Source organism: Lynx canadensis, chromosome E1, assembly GCF_007474595.2.
Source record: "Lynx canadensis isolate LIC74 chromosome E1, mLynCan4.pri.v2, whole genome shotgun sequence".
NCBI classification, from domain to species: domain Eukaryota; kingdom Metazoa; phylum Chordata; class Mammalia; order Carnivora; family Felidae; genus Lynx; species Lynx canadensis.
The window spans coordinates 54,009,875-54,024,665 of record NC_044316.2 but is presented as its reverse complement, the minus strand read 5'-3'; the positions used below and the strand labels follow the sequence as shown (position 1 = coordinate 54,024,665).

Here is a 14,791-nt window from a genome sequence, read left to right as displayed (position 1 = left end):
AAGGTTTGCTTACAATTTCTTATGGAGAGCAGACCATTAGTTCAAGCCAACTCTGTACTTTTTATAGAGAGGGAACAAAAACTTGCACCAGTGCACTTTTGATGTTAAAACTCATTTATTTCTTTGAATTTATCATAATCTTAGCCAGATTGGCCACACATAACATTTCTTTCCAAATATTCTTTCTTCATAAACTGTCAGAACTTTCTTTTTTACCTTCAATTTTTGTCTTAAATGTTTCCTCTTGAAATAAATGGTTTCACTTTAGGACAGAATTAATTTCTGTTCCCTCAACAAATATGTCTTTTTATTCTTCATATTTTCTTTTACCAAAACCAAATGTGTTATTTTCTTCATATATGGAGTTTCCCTTGTTATTTCCAGTAGTCTTAATTGCATTTATTAGAATTCTTAATGCTAGAAACCCTAATTTTCAGTAAAAACTAAGAAGTAAGCAACTTTGAACTCTGTTACACCAGAATTCTTTTTTTTTTTTAATTTTTTTTTCAACGTTTATTTATTTTTCGGACAGAGAGAGACAGAGCATGAACGGGAGAGGGGCAGAGAGAGAGGGAGACACAGAATCGGAAACAGGCTCCAGGCTCTGAGCCATCAGCCCAGAGCCTGACGCGGGGCTCGAACTCCCGGACCGCGAGATCGTGACCTGGCTGAAGTCGGACGCTTAACCGACTGCGCCACCCAGGCACCCCCAGAATTCTTTATATTTGCAAATTAATGAATATATTTTGGAATTTTTAGAAACATGTGCTTTTTTCATAATACCATCATAATACAAGCATGAAATCTGTTTATTAACAGGCCCAAACGTATCTTTAGTGTCTCTATAATAAGACAAAACCAGATAAATCTCTGCTTATTATTTTATCGTAGTTACATCAGTTTAATTTACTTGTTTTTAACTTGTTTTAATTATACTCAGACTACCCCCAAAACTTCATGAGGCATTAGGTAAAATTAACAATTATTCTAAGGTTTCTTTTTCTCCTGGTCAAGTGCAACAGTGATACTGTGACCTTATTTGGTTTTTAGTAAATGCAAGCAGGATAAAAGTTTTCTATTTAAAGCTGGTAACTCTTCAGCCATACCCCTTGTAAGTAAACCAGCAACCTTAAATTCACTTTACTACTGAATATGTTCCCAGATTGTGTGAACTTGAAACACGTTTGGGTGAGTTTTTACCTTTCTGAGTTTTAGAATGCCCAGTCCTTATGAGTACTTGCCTTCAAACTAACTCAATAGAGCTCTTTTGCAAATTAGTTTTAGCAGTACTGCCCAGAGATAGGGAAAATATCTCACATGTACAACATACATGGACACACACACACACACACACACAATACACAGACAAGACACAAACAAAATCTTAATTTTGTTGGTACTACTATTTGTGGAGAGGACATGACAGGCCCAATTTTTAAATACTTCCCTCTATTGTTTTGTTTATTTATTTGTTTTAACAAAAAGCTTTCCCCTAGAGTTTACATGTTGTAAAAAGGCCCTTAGGTCTTAGTGAAGATGGGGGGTAGAGAATTTATATCACAAAAGCACAGAGGAAGGATCTCACTTTTCTCCAGGGGGGAATCCTTGGATCTTCTCTGCCTGTCCTCAGAGGGCTGGAGTTTGGGCACGTGAGTTCTGCCAATAGTTTGTATTTTAAAAAAGCCTCTTTCCCTCTTTATTTTTTCTTGTTCTTCATTCTCAGGAGATCGTGGGCTGTGTTTACATTTCAAAGACGTGGTAAGATTTAGTTTTAAGGGACATGGAAAGAATATAAACAATTTTTTTTCTAAGGTTTTCAGGGTAATTGCTATTTAAAATTCACCTTTTTTTTAAAAGAACAAAAATACTTTCTTCCAATGTCCTGAACTTTTCTAATATTCACAAACATTTTAAGAGGAACAGGCAAGGTTTGGAGATCAATAGAGCTAAGTGGGCTTCTACTGGTCTCTGGAGTTGTGGTTCTGGTTTTGTAGAGGTTTGCAAAATAAGAACCATTGTTCCTAATTCCTGAAGGCCTGGATTATAGCCTGAATATCAACTATTGCCCCATCTTTTAAACAAAAATTGCTTCTTTACATCAGAGAGACTTTTGACTAAAATGGAAACCAATAGTTTAATGCCTTTGTAAAGTCTATATAAAGCATTTTAACAAAAACCCTTTTTTCTAGATACAAAATGTAAGTTTGGCTTCTATAAGCCCCTAAATATTGGCCTTCAACTGGTCATTTGTAGGAGGGCTTAGAAGAAATTTTGGTCTTTTGTTTCCTCTGTGAAGGGAAGGTTGCATATGTAGTCAAATAATCTTTGTAAATCTCTAAATTTGGCAAGAGCTTCTGAAACTAGAGGTAAGGTCTTTATAATTTAAAAACTCTGCTGCTGTCCAGGGGACATGAATTTTTTGTGGTGGTGAGAGGTCTAGGATACACCTGCAAACACATTGTATAAGAATTCCTTAGTCTGGCAGAGCCTGGTTACAGAGTCCTGGAAGGTGGGAGCAAAATGAGCCTTATTGCCAGTGTCAGGTGCTTTTGCTAAATTCACGTTCTTGCTTTTAGCATTTATAGGAGCATCCTGGATACATTGGACCTAGGATCAAGCCGGAGTGATCTCTGTAAATCTTGTAGGCAAAGGGAGGTTAAACTAGGCATATGTGGCCAGAGTTTAAGAAGACAAAACAAAATAAACGAACAACTACAGCAAAAAAAGGGAGACAAACCAGAAAATAGGCTCACACCTGTAGAGAACAAAGGGATGGTTCCCCGGACGGAGGTTGGTGGGGATTCGTTGAAACAGGGGAAGAAGTTTAAGAGTCCATTTATGTGATGAACACTGAGTAACGTATACAACTACAAAACAACTATAATGCCAGTGAAAAACTCAATGAAACGTAAAGAAAGGAAGAAACAAAGGGGGATTTATACTGGATGTGGAAACTTATTTTTGTCTTAAATTTGACCTTCTTCCATTTTGCAAAGGGAGTCCTTAAGCCTAGCCATTATGCTAATAAGATAATTGAGAGCTCTTTATGAAATATATCTATTTAAAAATATTTAAAGGATCCATCCTCTGGCCGTTGATGGGTATCATATCACTAGCAACTCAAACCAGTAAGACTTTTTGTGACTTAACTCATGTCACAAGAGGTGACCAGAGAGGGCAGAGGTGATGCAGCCTCCATGATCCAAAAGTTTACTCCTGACATTGGACTGACAAAGCAAGTGCACAGGCGGTAAGGTGGTATTGTGGAAATGGTGTCTTTAGTCTCCCACAGAAATGTGAGACACCTCCGGTTACAGACCCACTAATGAGTGACATCATATCAGTACTTCTGGAATCATACTTTCCAACACTGACAAGCAATGAGGGTTGAGATACAAAGGTTTCCAATGTCTGGAAACTCTCAGGACAAATACCCCTGAGAGCTGGCACAACATGACAGAGTGAAAGAGACTTGGATTCCCAGTCTATTTCACCACCAAGGTGTACCCCAGTAAGTCCACCCTCCAGATGGTGGAGACCAAAAGGAAAAACTCTCACTGGTCATAAAGCCAAACTCTTAGGAAATAAAACTAAACAAAAGAATAAATCTAACAGCTTTATCAAAGCCTTGGTTCTGTGGGAGCCACAATAACACCTAAGAGGGGTGTGTCATGGGGCTGGGGACTGTGTGTTGTTTACAGTGTACCTGCTCGCATGGAGGTTTCTTGAGGCTGGTGAGTGACCTAGTGTCAGTCTACCCCATTCCATGACCAGCTCATCCTATCATGGGAATCCTCTTCAGGTGACAAGAGCTCAGACAGCTTTTAAGTGCTCGACTTGTGTCCACCAATTTTGCAGCTCTGGCTTCCAAGATGTCCCTTAGCAACAGATGAAAAACATCAGAAATCATATAGACAAAGGAAAACAAAGAACATTTCTGGGATGAAATGGATCAGTAATGAAAGGACACTCAGCCAAATTGAACTGGTTGAACCACAAAGCCACTAAGCCCAAGGAACTAGGTCCACGAATATTGTCTCCTGCTCATCAAAATCGAGAGAGATAGGGACTCTCATCATGCTATTTCCTTGGCCTCAGCAAAGAGCCATTCCAAGAGCCTGGCATGGTAAGAAATCTTACCTTCTGCTGGCTATATGTCATATGTCCTGGGGGCATCTCAGCTGTGGCAGAGTCTCAGTGAGCGGTGTCCAGCTAGTCCTGCCAACTACACCAACTGTTGGGGAGCAAGAATGTCCCATCCCCTTCTCAGGGAGAAAGAGTTCCTGGGTCCTTCAAGGTCCTTCTAGCTGGGCTAAGAATCAAATTCATATGAGATAGATTAACAGGAGAAATTAAAATTTAATAGTATGTATGTGGAGAACTCACACTGACATGGCAGTCAGGCATAAAGGGTATAAATGTCAATTTGAATTAAGGAAAAGGGGGTAGTGGTCTGGGAACTCAAAGGGGAAAAAAAGCAACTCGCAAGAAGATGAAAACCAGTAAATGTGTGTAAACAAATGTTTGCCCTGCCATGCAGTTGGGTTACTCAGATAACATTTATCCCTCGTAATAACCCTTATCTGTAAAGACCCTCCAATTGAGATTCTTGTATGTAATTAAGGGAGGGTCAAAGGTTTCTCTGGAGCCCACAGGGTCTTGACTGTCTTTAGCTCAAAATAATCTTCTTGCCAAAGTGGCCCATCTTGGGACAGCCTGCCCACAGCCCTTTTGCCTCTGTTTGTGTTGGCATGTGATAGCCGCTCCTTCTCCTGGGGTGGGGTCCCAATAAACCCTGGGGCTTCTGCCTACAACTGAGAACTATGAAGGGATAGTGGGCAGGAATATTGGCCTTCCCTCAAACTTTTCCCTCCCTCCCTTTTTTCTCAAGTTTCATTGAGGTGTAATTGGGATAAATAAACCACATATACACAAAGTGCACTGTTTCAAACGTTTTTCTTGTTGTTTTTACTACTTCTCAAAGCTTACATACAGTACAACTTTGTGATGGTGTTTGGTTCTATGTGTTTAACGCATGCATCATTTCACGGAACTAACCACCACGAACTGCAAAACAATGGTAATCACCTCGCTGGAAAGGTCTTTAACTCTGACTTTGGTTTCATTCTTGGCAGGCAGTCCAGCTGGTGAGGCTAGGGCCTCAAGTGGTGATGTGGCTTCTGTGGACTGCGGTTCCGTGTCCTCTGGTGGAGCTCTCTGGAGCCTGGCAGGTGCTCCTCAGATGTGCCACTTGGGCGCCCTCCAGTGGAGGTCTTTACCAAGTTCTCAACGTGGAGTATTTCTCCAGCGTCTGATCAGGAGCGCACACAGCTGGGGCGCGAGCCTGGTAGGCCTAGGATCCCTTTTTTCAGCTGCTTCCTCTTCTCCATCCCCCAATTCCCCGCCCAGCTTTCAGAGCCTCCACCCCTTCCCTTCCTGGTCCTTTTGTTGGGAAGCTTGGAGAGTGGACGCTTTTTTCTCCCCAATCTGCTTTGTATTTCCTGTCATTGGGTTTGCTTTTAGGTGCAAGCAGAAGGAGAACAAAGAGAGAGAAGATGCACTGGTATTTCTAACCCCAGGTTTGGGACCCTAGCTCTTCTGGGCTGGGAGGACTCTTCTCCTTCAGAGTTCCAACTGTTGGCCCCCAGCGGCTTCAGATGGAGTTGCAGCTTCTGTCCTGTGGCTTGCTGGGGACCTGGTGGGAGGGAAAGAAAACACAAACACCAAGAACACTCTGGGCATCTGACCCCATCTCCCATTAGGGCTTCCCTTTCCCCCTCTTCTGGAGCACTTAAGATCCCTGCTGAGAGTGCACTTTCAGGATGTGGGCTGCAGGGTTCACACCCAGGCGGGAGGCTATAGAAGGAACCATAACCAGAAAACACACAGCTGGATTGGTCCAGTTTCCTTCCCCAATCTCTTACTAGGGTTCAGTTTGCAAAATACTCAGATAGCAGGTCCATGTATTCTGCCTGAGTTCTCAGCTGTAGTCGGGGCGGCGGGGGGAGGTCTTTGGAGTGTGTTGACTTCATCTTACCTGAACTAGAAGCCTGCAGCATAGGTTTGCAAGAGTAAAAAGCTAGAAACAGGGTCAACCGTCATCCATACAGGAATAGTTAATTATGCTACTGTCACACAATGAAACATTAAGGCTGCTATTTAAAGGGTTGATAAGCACATATGTGATGGCTTGGAAAGATTTCCATGGTAAAATTTAAAACCTTTTTATTGGAGTATAAAATACACATAGGAAGCACACACATCAGAAGTGCACAGTTCAATACGTCTGCAGAAATAAACACTCCATGGAACCAGTTCCTAAATCAAGAGAGAAACATTTCCAGCTCCCAGGAGGCTCTTTAACTTAATAAAATACATGTGGAAACCAAGGGAACTAAAGAGGATGCTGGAGGCCACCTTTAAGCCTCTTCACTGTGGTATTTAGACTACTCCTTGGCGGCTTGTGGGAAAGCATAGCCTGTAGGTCAAGAAGGGAGGGAAGGGTAAATAATTGGGCACAATACGACACAACCATTTCACATGGTGTTTTGCACCCACATGCTCAGAGCCCCAGTAGGCTATGTTTTGGCTCAACCTCAGTTACAATCAGATAACCAACAATGATCAGACATTTGAGTCAAACATGTGATATGAAAGAGAAGGGCCAAACAAGACCAGCCAAACCAAAACATGACCACAAATGAGGAGAGTTTTCTAAAACATCTGCAAAGAGAGAACAGACTAGGAGCTTTTGAAATAATAATATAATTCCTTGGGCCTATGCATGGCTCAGTTAGTTAAGCATCTATCTCTCTCCCAAAATAAGTAATGATTTCAAAATAATGTGATTCCCAAACTAAATATTTCATCTAAAGAAGAGCAAATAAAAGCACAAAACACAACAACCCCACCCTCAAAAAGTACAACCAAACTCACGAACATGGTAAACATAGATGGAAAAAAGAGACAAAAGAATTGATTCAGAGAGAAGAGGGAAAGGGAACAGGGGACCGTCAGGAGGGGACACCTGAAGGAAAAGTGGACACCTGTGTGAAAGTCACTTAGGAATCATTAACATAAGCAGTTTGGAGCTGGGAAGTGGCCAACAGCCCACACCCAGGGGAAATCTGCCAAGGGTTGACAGAGGAAGCATCTAGGGTACAATGAGACTGACGGGAAAAGGCGACTTCTCCTTCCTTATAATCTCCCCATGGCACCTCTGCCTCAGAAGGACTCAAGACCTCATCAAGAAGCCTGAGATGGAGGGGCAGTGGTTCAGGATCTGGGCTGCACCAGGGCCCAGGGTAGGAGAGGTGGTCTGGTATGCACTGATATGGGCTGCCTGGAAGGGGGTCCGGGATGGGGCTGTATGTCCAGCGAGGCTGGGTGTGAGCCCTGAGCACTGATTCTTCCTCAGGTGCAAACCCAATGTGTGCCCATCGCTCCCTTGGACCCGACTCTGAGGTTCTGTGTCCCTGCCCTGCTGCACTGGGTCACCTGGTTTGCTGGCAGCTGGCTCCCCACACACAATTGCAAGTTGCACCCTGGCCAGTGGGATGCTTTGCTTCCCCAAATCATTGAAGACACATGATAACATCAGCCATAGGCTCCCAAAGGACAGCACTACTTTTCTTCTAATGAATGAAATTAGGAAGTCAGTGAAGAAAAAAAAAATAAGGGAAGTAGGTGAGAGAAACTAAAAAAAAAATGATTTAGAGAAAAGCAAGCACTTTGCCTCTGAGTTCAGTTCAAGTCCCCAGAGGGCAACTGGCATTAGCTGAGCATCAGAGAGACAACCCAGGCAGGCAGGACATGTGGCTGTTCCTGGTTCTGTTCCTTCCCATCGTCCAAGGTGAGTAGCGTGGGGTCTTCAGGACTGAGCACCTTAAGGATCGGGGCAGAATGATGACAGCATCTGTCCCACATGGAAATCACAGAGCCTTTCATTGATCCAGACACTCATTCATTAAAAAAGTATTTTAAAAGCTTTGTTACCAGACAGGTACTAAGTTAGGTGTTGGGGAAGGAAAATAAAAATAAATAACACAAACTATGCCTGTTTTCTAGGGCACTGTTTGTTGTCCCCGGCAGATAAATCAATAGACAGATGACAGATACATGAATGGATGGATGGATGGATGGATGGACGATGGATAGACGGTAGTTAAATGCATGAATTCCTGAGGAATATTTAAGGAGTCCAACCTCCGGCTGAGACCCACTCAGTCAAGGTGGGGTTCAGACATCTGGATCATTTGAAAGTATGCACAATTGGTCTTGATTTGTCCCTCAGGCAGGGAACCTCTCTTCTGAAGAGCTAGAGTATAGGTAGCAAGACGCCAGCAAAACCTGGGTGTTACAGGATCTCTGGAGAGTTGCTCATCCCCACGTATCAGTCAGCCTGAGTCTCTGCTCTGGATGACCCAAAGACCTGTCTTCCAGCACAACAACTGAGACACTTTGAGTGGTGTCACTGGGGAAGGAAGACCAGGGATTAGAAGGAGTTTATTTGTGGACTGGATGTTACATCCTTGGAGGTAGCTAGTGCTTGATGCTCAGAAGGGATAGGAACTACTATCGGACCATTTGGCTGCCCCAGCTCTGCTCCCTGTCATTGGAAAGAACCACAGGGTTTGGGGCTGGATGCAGATAGTGTTTCTTCTGGGAAGGAGGTTATCAGGGGCAATAAAATAACCTCATTTATTCATCCATTGACTTCGTCATCATATGTGTGGAAGAGAAAAACTCTGATAGGGAGATCTCCAGGCAGACAATTTTGGGAAAACTTGCATATTATTATGTTCTTAATGTGGAAGTTCATGTGGGGATAAAAGGGTTACAAATATATATTACTCATAATAGCAACATACCACAGACTGAGTGGCTTAAACTATAGAAATTTATTTTCTCACATTCTGAAGGCTGGGGAGTCAAAGACCAAGGTGTGGGCTGATTCAGTTTGTGATAAAAGCTCCCCTTCTGGTTTTCAGGCACCACATTCTCATGGTGACCTCCTTTTTGTGCATAAGCAAGGAGAGAAAGAGAGAGAGACAGAGACAGAGAGAGAGACAGAGACAGAGAGAAAGAAAGGCATCATCTTTAAACAACATCACAGGGGAGGTTAGGACTTCAACATATGAATTCTGGGGCAACACAAACATTAGTCTTTGACAACATAGAGACAGAATTGATCAAGGGACAAGCAAGCCTAGCTCATCTGTTGTCAGATTGACATCACTACCAACCCATCTAAGCCTTCTTCCGCTTCACTAAGCAAAATCCTGGAATCCTGTCTCCCCCAATCGCCTTCCTTCTGTGGGTTGGAGTTTGTCAATGGAAGTACTTGCCAGAGATTTGGAAGATGGGAAAGCAGCCTTACACTCTGGAGGCAGCTGAAGGGCCCATGGGTGGGTGAGAGATTCAGAGTGACTTCTTGTCAAGCTCTTGGGAACCCTCACTCTGTTGGTGGAGACTGAGATCATTGGTGGGAGTTTCTCAGAGACTTCTCAGAATCGTAGCAGCTTCTTATGGGCTCTTGAACAAACCCATCCTGGAGCTTCTGGCTGTGAGCACAATATCAGCTTCCCTTCTCATGAGTCAGTGCAAAGACGAAGACATAACTGCTCACAGCAATATTATTCACTTGGCCAAAGGGTGAAAACAACCCATATATCGTCAACTGATGAATGAGAACTAAATGTGGCCAATCCCTACCAAGGACTGAAGTGCCCACATACCCTACTTGGTGGATAAACCTGAACAATTATTATGTTAAATGAATGAAGCTAGAAAAAAAGGCCATTAATTGTAAGATTCCGTTCATATGAAATATCCAGAAGGGAGAAAGTTATAGACAGAATGTAGATCAGTGATTTCAAAAGCTTCAGGCAAGAGGGAAGTGAGGAGAGATTGGGTGTAGGATTTCTTTCTGAGGTGACAAAAATGTTCTGGAATTAGAGGTGATGTTGCACAACTTCATGAATATCTGAAAACCACTTTAAAATTTATGATATGTGCATTATACTTCACTTTTTAAATTGGACAAAAATAAATCCTTAGCCTTAAACAGTATTTTCTCATTTTAGAAAAAAACAAAATTATCACTGTCTTCAACTTAGCAAACTGGAAAAAGAGCACAATGGTAATGTTGAGGAAATAAGAGGAACAAATTATATATATGAGAAATTAACAACTTAGGAAATAAAAACAGTAATATTTACAAACTAATCTCAAACTGGGTTAATGTGCAAAAGACAAAGAGGAGGGAAGGAGAAACGGAAAGGAAGATATCTTGCAGCATGTGTAATCAACAAAAATCAAGCAGTGCCATGTAGTCAGAATGTGTAATTATAATAGATACGAATGTTTGAATTATTTTTTTTTTAACGTTTATTTATTTTTGGGACAGAGAGAGACAGAGCATGAACGGGGGAGGGGCAGAGAGAGAGGGAGACACAGAATCGGAAACAGGCTCCAGGCTCTGAGCCATCAGCCCAGAGCCTGACGCGGGGCTCGAACTCACGGACCGCGAGATCGTGACCTGGCTGAAGTCGGACGCTTAACCGACTGCGCCACCCAGGCGCCCTTGAATTATTTTTTAAAGTTTCTTTGTTTTGACAGAGAGAGACAGACAGACAGAAAGGGTGGGGCAGAGAGTGGGAGAGAATCTCAAGCAGACTCTGCTCTGTCAGCACAGAGCCCAACGTAGGGCTCAATATCAGGAACTGTTTTATCATGACCTGAGCAAAAACCAAAAGCCTGACTGAGACACCCAGGTGCCCCAAGATATGAACATTTTGATTATGAAAGGACTTTGTTTCTTTTTTTTTTAATATTTATTCATTTTGAGAGAGAGAGAGCATGATCAGGGGCAGGGGACAGGGAAGGAGAATGAGAATCCCAAGCAGGCTCTGCTCTGTTAGTGCAGAGCCTGATGCAGGACTCAGTCCCATGACTGTGAGATCATAACCTGGGCTGAAATCAAGACTCAGACACTCAACCAACTGAGCCACCCAGGTGCCCCATGAAAAGTACCTTGTAATGACAGGACTTTATGCTAATACATACTCCATGAAATAGGTAACTTTCTTGGAAAAACAAACCAAAAGAATAGAACCAACTCAAGAACCATGAAAGAACTTGAATATTCAATATTCTTGGGAAAACAATTTCCAGGAATCAAAGAATTTGCCCCAATAGTGAATTTGTCACATAGTTTTGAAGATAATTTCTTAATACTTAAAGACACAGAAATTCCTTTGCTCTATTTATGTGCTGACCACCAGTGTTTTTTTTAATTTTATTTTTTATTTTTTAAAATTTACATCCAAATTAGTTAGCATATAGTGCAATGATGTTTCAGGAGTAGATTCCTTAGTGCCCCTTACCCATTTAGCCCATCCCCCCTCTCACAACCCCTCAGTAATCCACAGTTTGTTCTCCCTATTTATGAGTCTCTTCTGTTTTGTTTCCCTCCCTGTTTTTATATTATTTTTGTTTCCCTTCATACACACACACACACACACACACACACACACACACACAATGGAGTATTACTTGGCAATCAAAAAGAATGAAATCTTGCCATTTGCAACTATGTGGATGGAACTAGAGGGTATTATGCTAAGTGAAATTAGTCAGAGGAAGACAAAAATCAGATGACTTCACTTATAGGAGGACTTTAAGTGACCACCAGTGTTTTAACATAGAGAGGTCCACACAAAATCCAGATTCCTGGCTACTCTCGAAAAATGAAAAGATCTGAAACCACAGAGCTAACATCCTGCATGAGGGCAGTGGGCCAAGTGTACTGGGGTCTTGCCTTTCCTTGGGTCATTTGCTCTCCAGATGACATTGGCCACGGGGAGGGGGAGGAGTGGGTTATAGGATGTTGCCATTGCTCAGTATGGGTGTTTTTGATTCTTTGAGATCTGTAGTTGTGCTCTTAGGTGATTTCTGTGGTGGATTTGACCCACTGGAGTTTTGAAGGACAAAGATCTGTCTTGTGGAAGGTCTATTCCTTCTTTGACTGTTATTCAACTCATCAGGTACTTGGGTTTATTGGAATCATTTGTGATACAGGAGGCTGTGGCTCTTCCTCAGGCAATGGGGTGTGGTGGTGACAGGCACGTGGACTTGTGTTTTTCAGGCTCATATCCCCTCATGGCAGTGTCAAATGCAGTGAGTGGCCCCGTGCGGGGCTCGCTGACCGTGCAGTGTCGCTATAAACCCGGGTGGGAGACCTACAAGAAGTGGTGGTGTCGAGGAGCTAATTGGGACAACTGCCGTATCCTTGTGAAAACCAATGGATCAGGGGAGAAAGCAAAGGGTAACCAAGTGTCCATCCAGGACAATCAGAAAATGCACACGTTCACCGTGACCATGGAGGAGCTCAGGTGGAACGATGCAGACACCTATTGGTGTGGGATTGAGAAATCTGGAACTGACCTTGGGGTCAAAGTCAAAGTGACCATTGACCCAGGTAAGAGTATGTGTAAGTGTGGCTGTGTGTCTTTAGAGCCTGCTCTGTCCTGGGCCCTGAGGTTCCTCTCCAGTGACTTCAGTGTCACTCAGAGTGAACTGTCACACAGGGTGGTTGAGTCCTGAGTTCTCCTAGAACCTGACTGATCCCTTGGGGGCTTCTCTTAGATGCTCTCATGGCTCCCAGTACCTCCTCCAGGACTGGATCAAGCCTTTCTGGGCATGTGTTTCTCTGCACAGCTCAGTGTCTGAGTCTATTGCCCACAGAGATCAAGGTGATGGTCCCAGTTTCAGGCCATAGGCCAAAGGGACCTCCTTCCATGGGACCCAGAGACTCCAATTCCTGCCAATGCTTTCCTGGACCTCTGGTGCCCTGTGTTCCTGCTCTTTCTGGAGTTTGGGGCTGGGACTTCATAGTGGCTATTCCCACCCTCTGCTCCATATCCAGTATCAGAGGGAAAGAGCCCCAGCATAGTTGTGGTGGTGTAGTTGATTTCTGAGGTCCAGAATGGCCTCCATAGTCAAAGCGCTGTTTAAATCTATCAAATACTTTTTGTCCGTATCTATGAGATGATCATATGATTTGTCTCCTTTAGTCTGTTAATGTGGCATATTATACTTCTTAATATTCTCATGTTCACACAATTTTGCATTCTTGGGATAAACCCAACTTGGTGATGATGTATTATCTTGCTTATATATCCCTGGATTCAGCTTGCTGATTTTTGGTTGCAGACTTTTGCATTTATGTTCATGAGTGGATTTTCCTATAATATTTCTTATTGCACTGTCCTTGTCAGGTTTTGAAATCAAGATTATGCTAGATTCATAAATGGATTTGAGATTGTATCCTCTTTTCCTATGTCCTGGAATTTTTTGTGTAAGATAGACATTATTTCTTCCTTAAATGTTTAGTGGAAATCTCCATTGAAGCTCTATGTGTCTGGAGTTTCCCTTTGGAGAGGTGTTTTACTTTTTTGTATGTAAGCTCTACACCCAACAGGAGGCTTGAATTCCCGATGCTGAGATCAAGAGTAGCATTTTCTAAGGACTGAGTGAGCCAGGTGCCTGTTGGAGAGTTTTTTAATAATGAATATGATTCATTTAAATAGTTATAAGATGATTCAGGTTTTCTATTTCTCTTTGTTCCTATTTTAGCACATTACATAATTTTTGCTAGAGATTTTTTATTTCACCCTGAGTTTCAAATTTGTTGGCTTAAACTTGGTTAGATATCCTTTTATTATCCTATTTCCTAATTATCTTACCTTCTTATATATGCACAGGATATTGTGTGAATACCCTTTTTCATCCCTGGTATCAATTATTCAGATCTCTCCTTTCATCATGAATATCTTTCTAGGTTTTGTTTTTGTAAAAAAAAGCAATTGTTGGCTTTTTGGTCTTCTCTGTTTTATATTTCCTTCCTACTTCAAATTAATGTTTTTCTTTTCTTCACATATTTCCTTCCTTCTCCTTTCCTCTGCAAGTGACCATGCAATGTCACTATGGCCCAGAGTGGGAGACCTACGTGAGGTCCTGGTGTCAAGATGCTGATTTGAGTAGCTGCAACATCGTTGTTCAAACCACTGGATCAGAGTTGAAGAAGAACCATGTGTCCATCAATCAGAAAATGCACACATTCTCCATGACCATATGGGGGGAGTAAAACAATTTTTGAGAAAAATGACCTGTTGTGTTTCTGAGTTGCTCCCAGGCGTTTTACAGAATGGCATCCCTGTTCACACCCGAAATCTGGAAATTCAGAGAAGGACCCAAGCTTAGAATTCTTCCATAAGTTCCCTCTTTGCTTTTTCTGGGGCACCTTTTAAATTAACCACTTGGATTTCATTCTGTGAAAAATCAGTGACCTCTTCCCCGACCCCCTTGTAAGTCACAGGGGCTCTCAGTCTCCTGCTCTCAGTCTCCTGCTTGTTCGTGGTCCGGGATGGGGGACTGCCCTTCCTCAGGCTCTCCCCTGGATCTGTAAACAATAAATGTTGTGACTCTGCTTCCATCGTGTGGGTGTATTGAAACTGCGCCTTTCATTAAAATGTCCCTGTCCCTGGGTGGTTCATGTCCCTAAAGTGGGAGTGTGGCTATGGAGGGAGCTACCTACCTGCCCACCCACGTGGGTGGTTGTACCTCCTCATGCAGCAGGTCGTGATCTGCATCTTCTTAATTCAATGAACCAGCTCTGGCTTCTAAATACACACGGAGGAACTCAGGCAAGTCAATGCAGACACAGGCTGGTGTGGGATTAGGAGAGTTGGAGATGACCGTGGGTCCAAGTGACCATTGACCCAGGGAA

General features: G+C 42.7%; 1 protein-coding gene across 1 annotated transcript; it reads left to right on the top strand.

Annotated features, from left to right (window-relative positions):
* Positions 1-7,816: 7,816 nt before the first annotated feature.
* On the top strand, positions 7,817-14,491 carry LOC115501202 (CMRF35-like molecule 1). The gene is made up of 3 exons (XM_030296156.1): positions 7,817-7,852; positions 12,149-12,481; positions 13,971-14,491. The coding sequence occupies exons 2-3, from the start codon at positions 12,163-12,165 to the stop codon at positions 14,147-14,149; spliced, it is 498 nt and encodes a 165-aa protein (XP_030152016.1). The 5' UTR covers positions 7,817-7,852; positions 12,149-12,162; the 3' UTR covers positions 14,150-14,491.
* Positions 14,492-14,791: the final 300 nt, after the last annotated feature.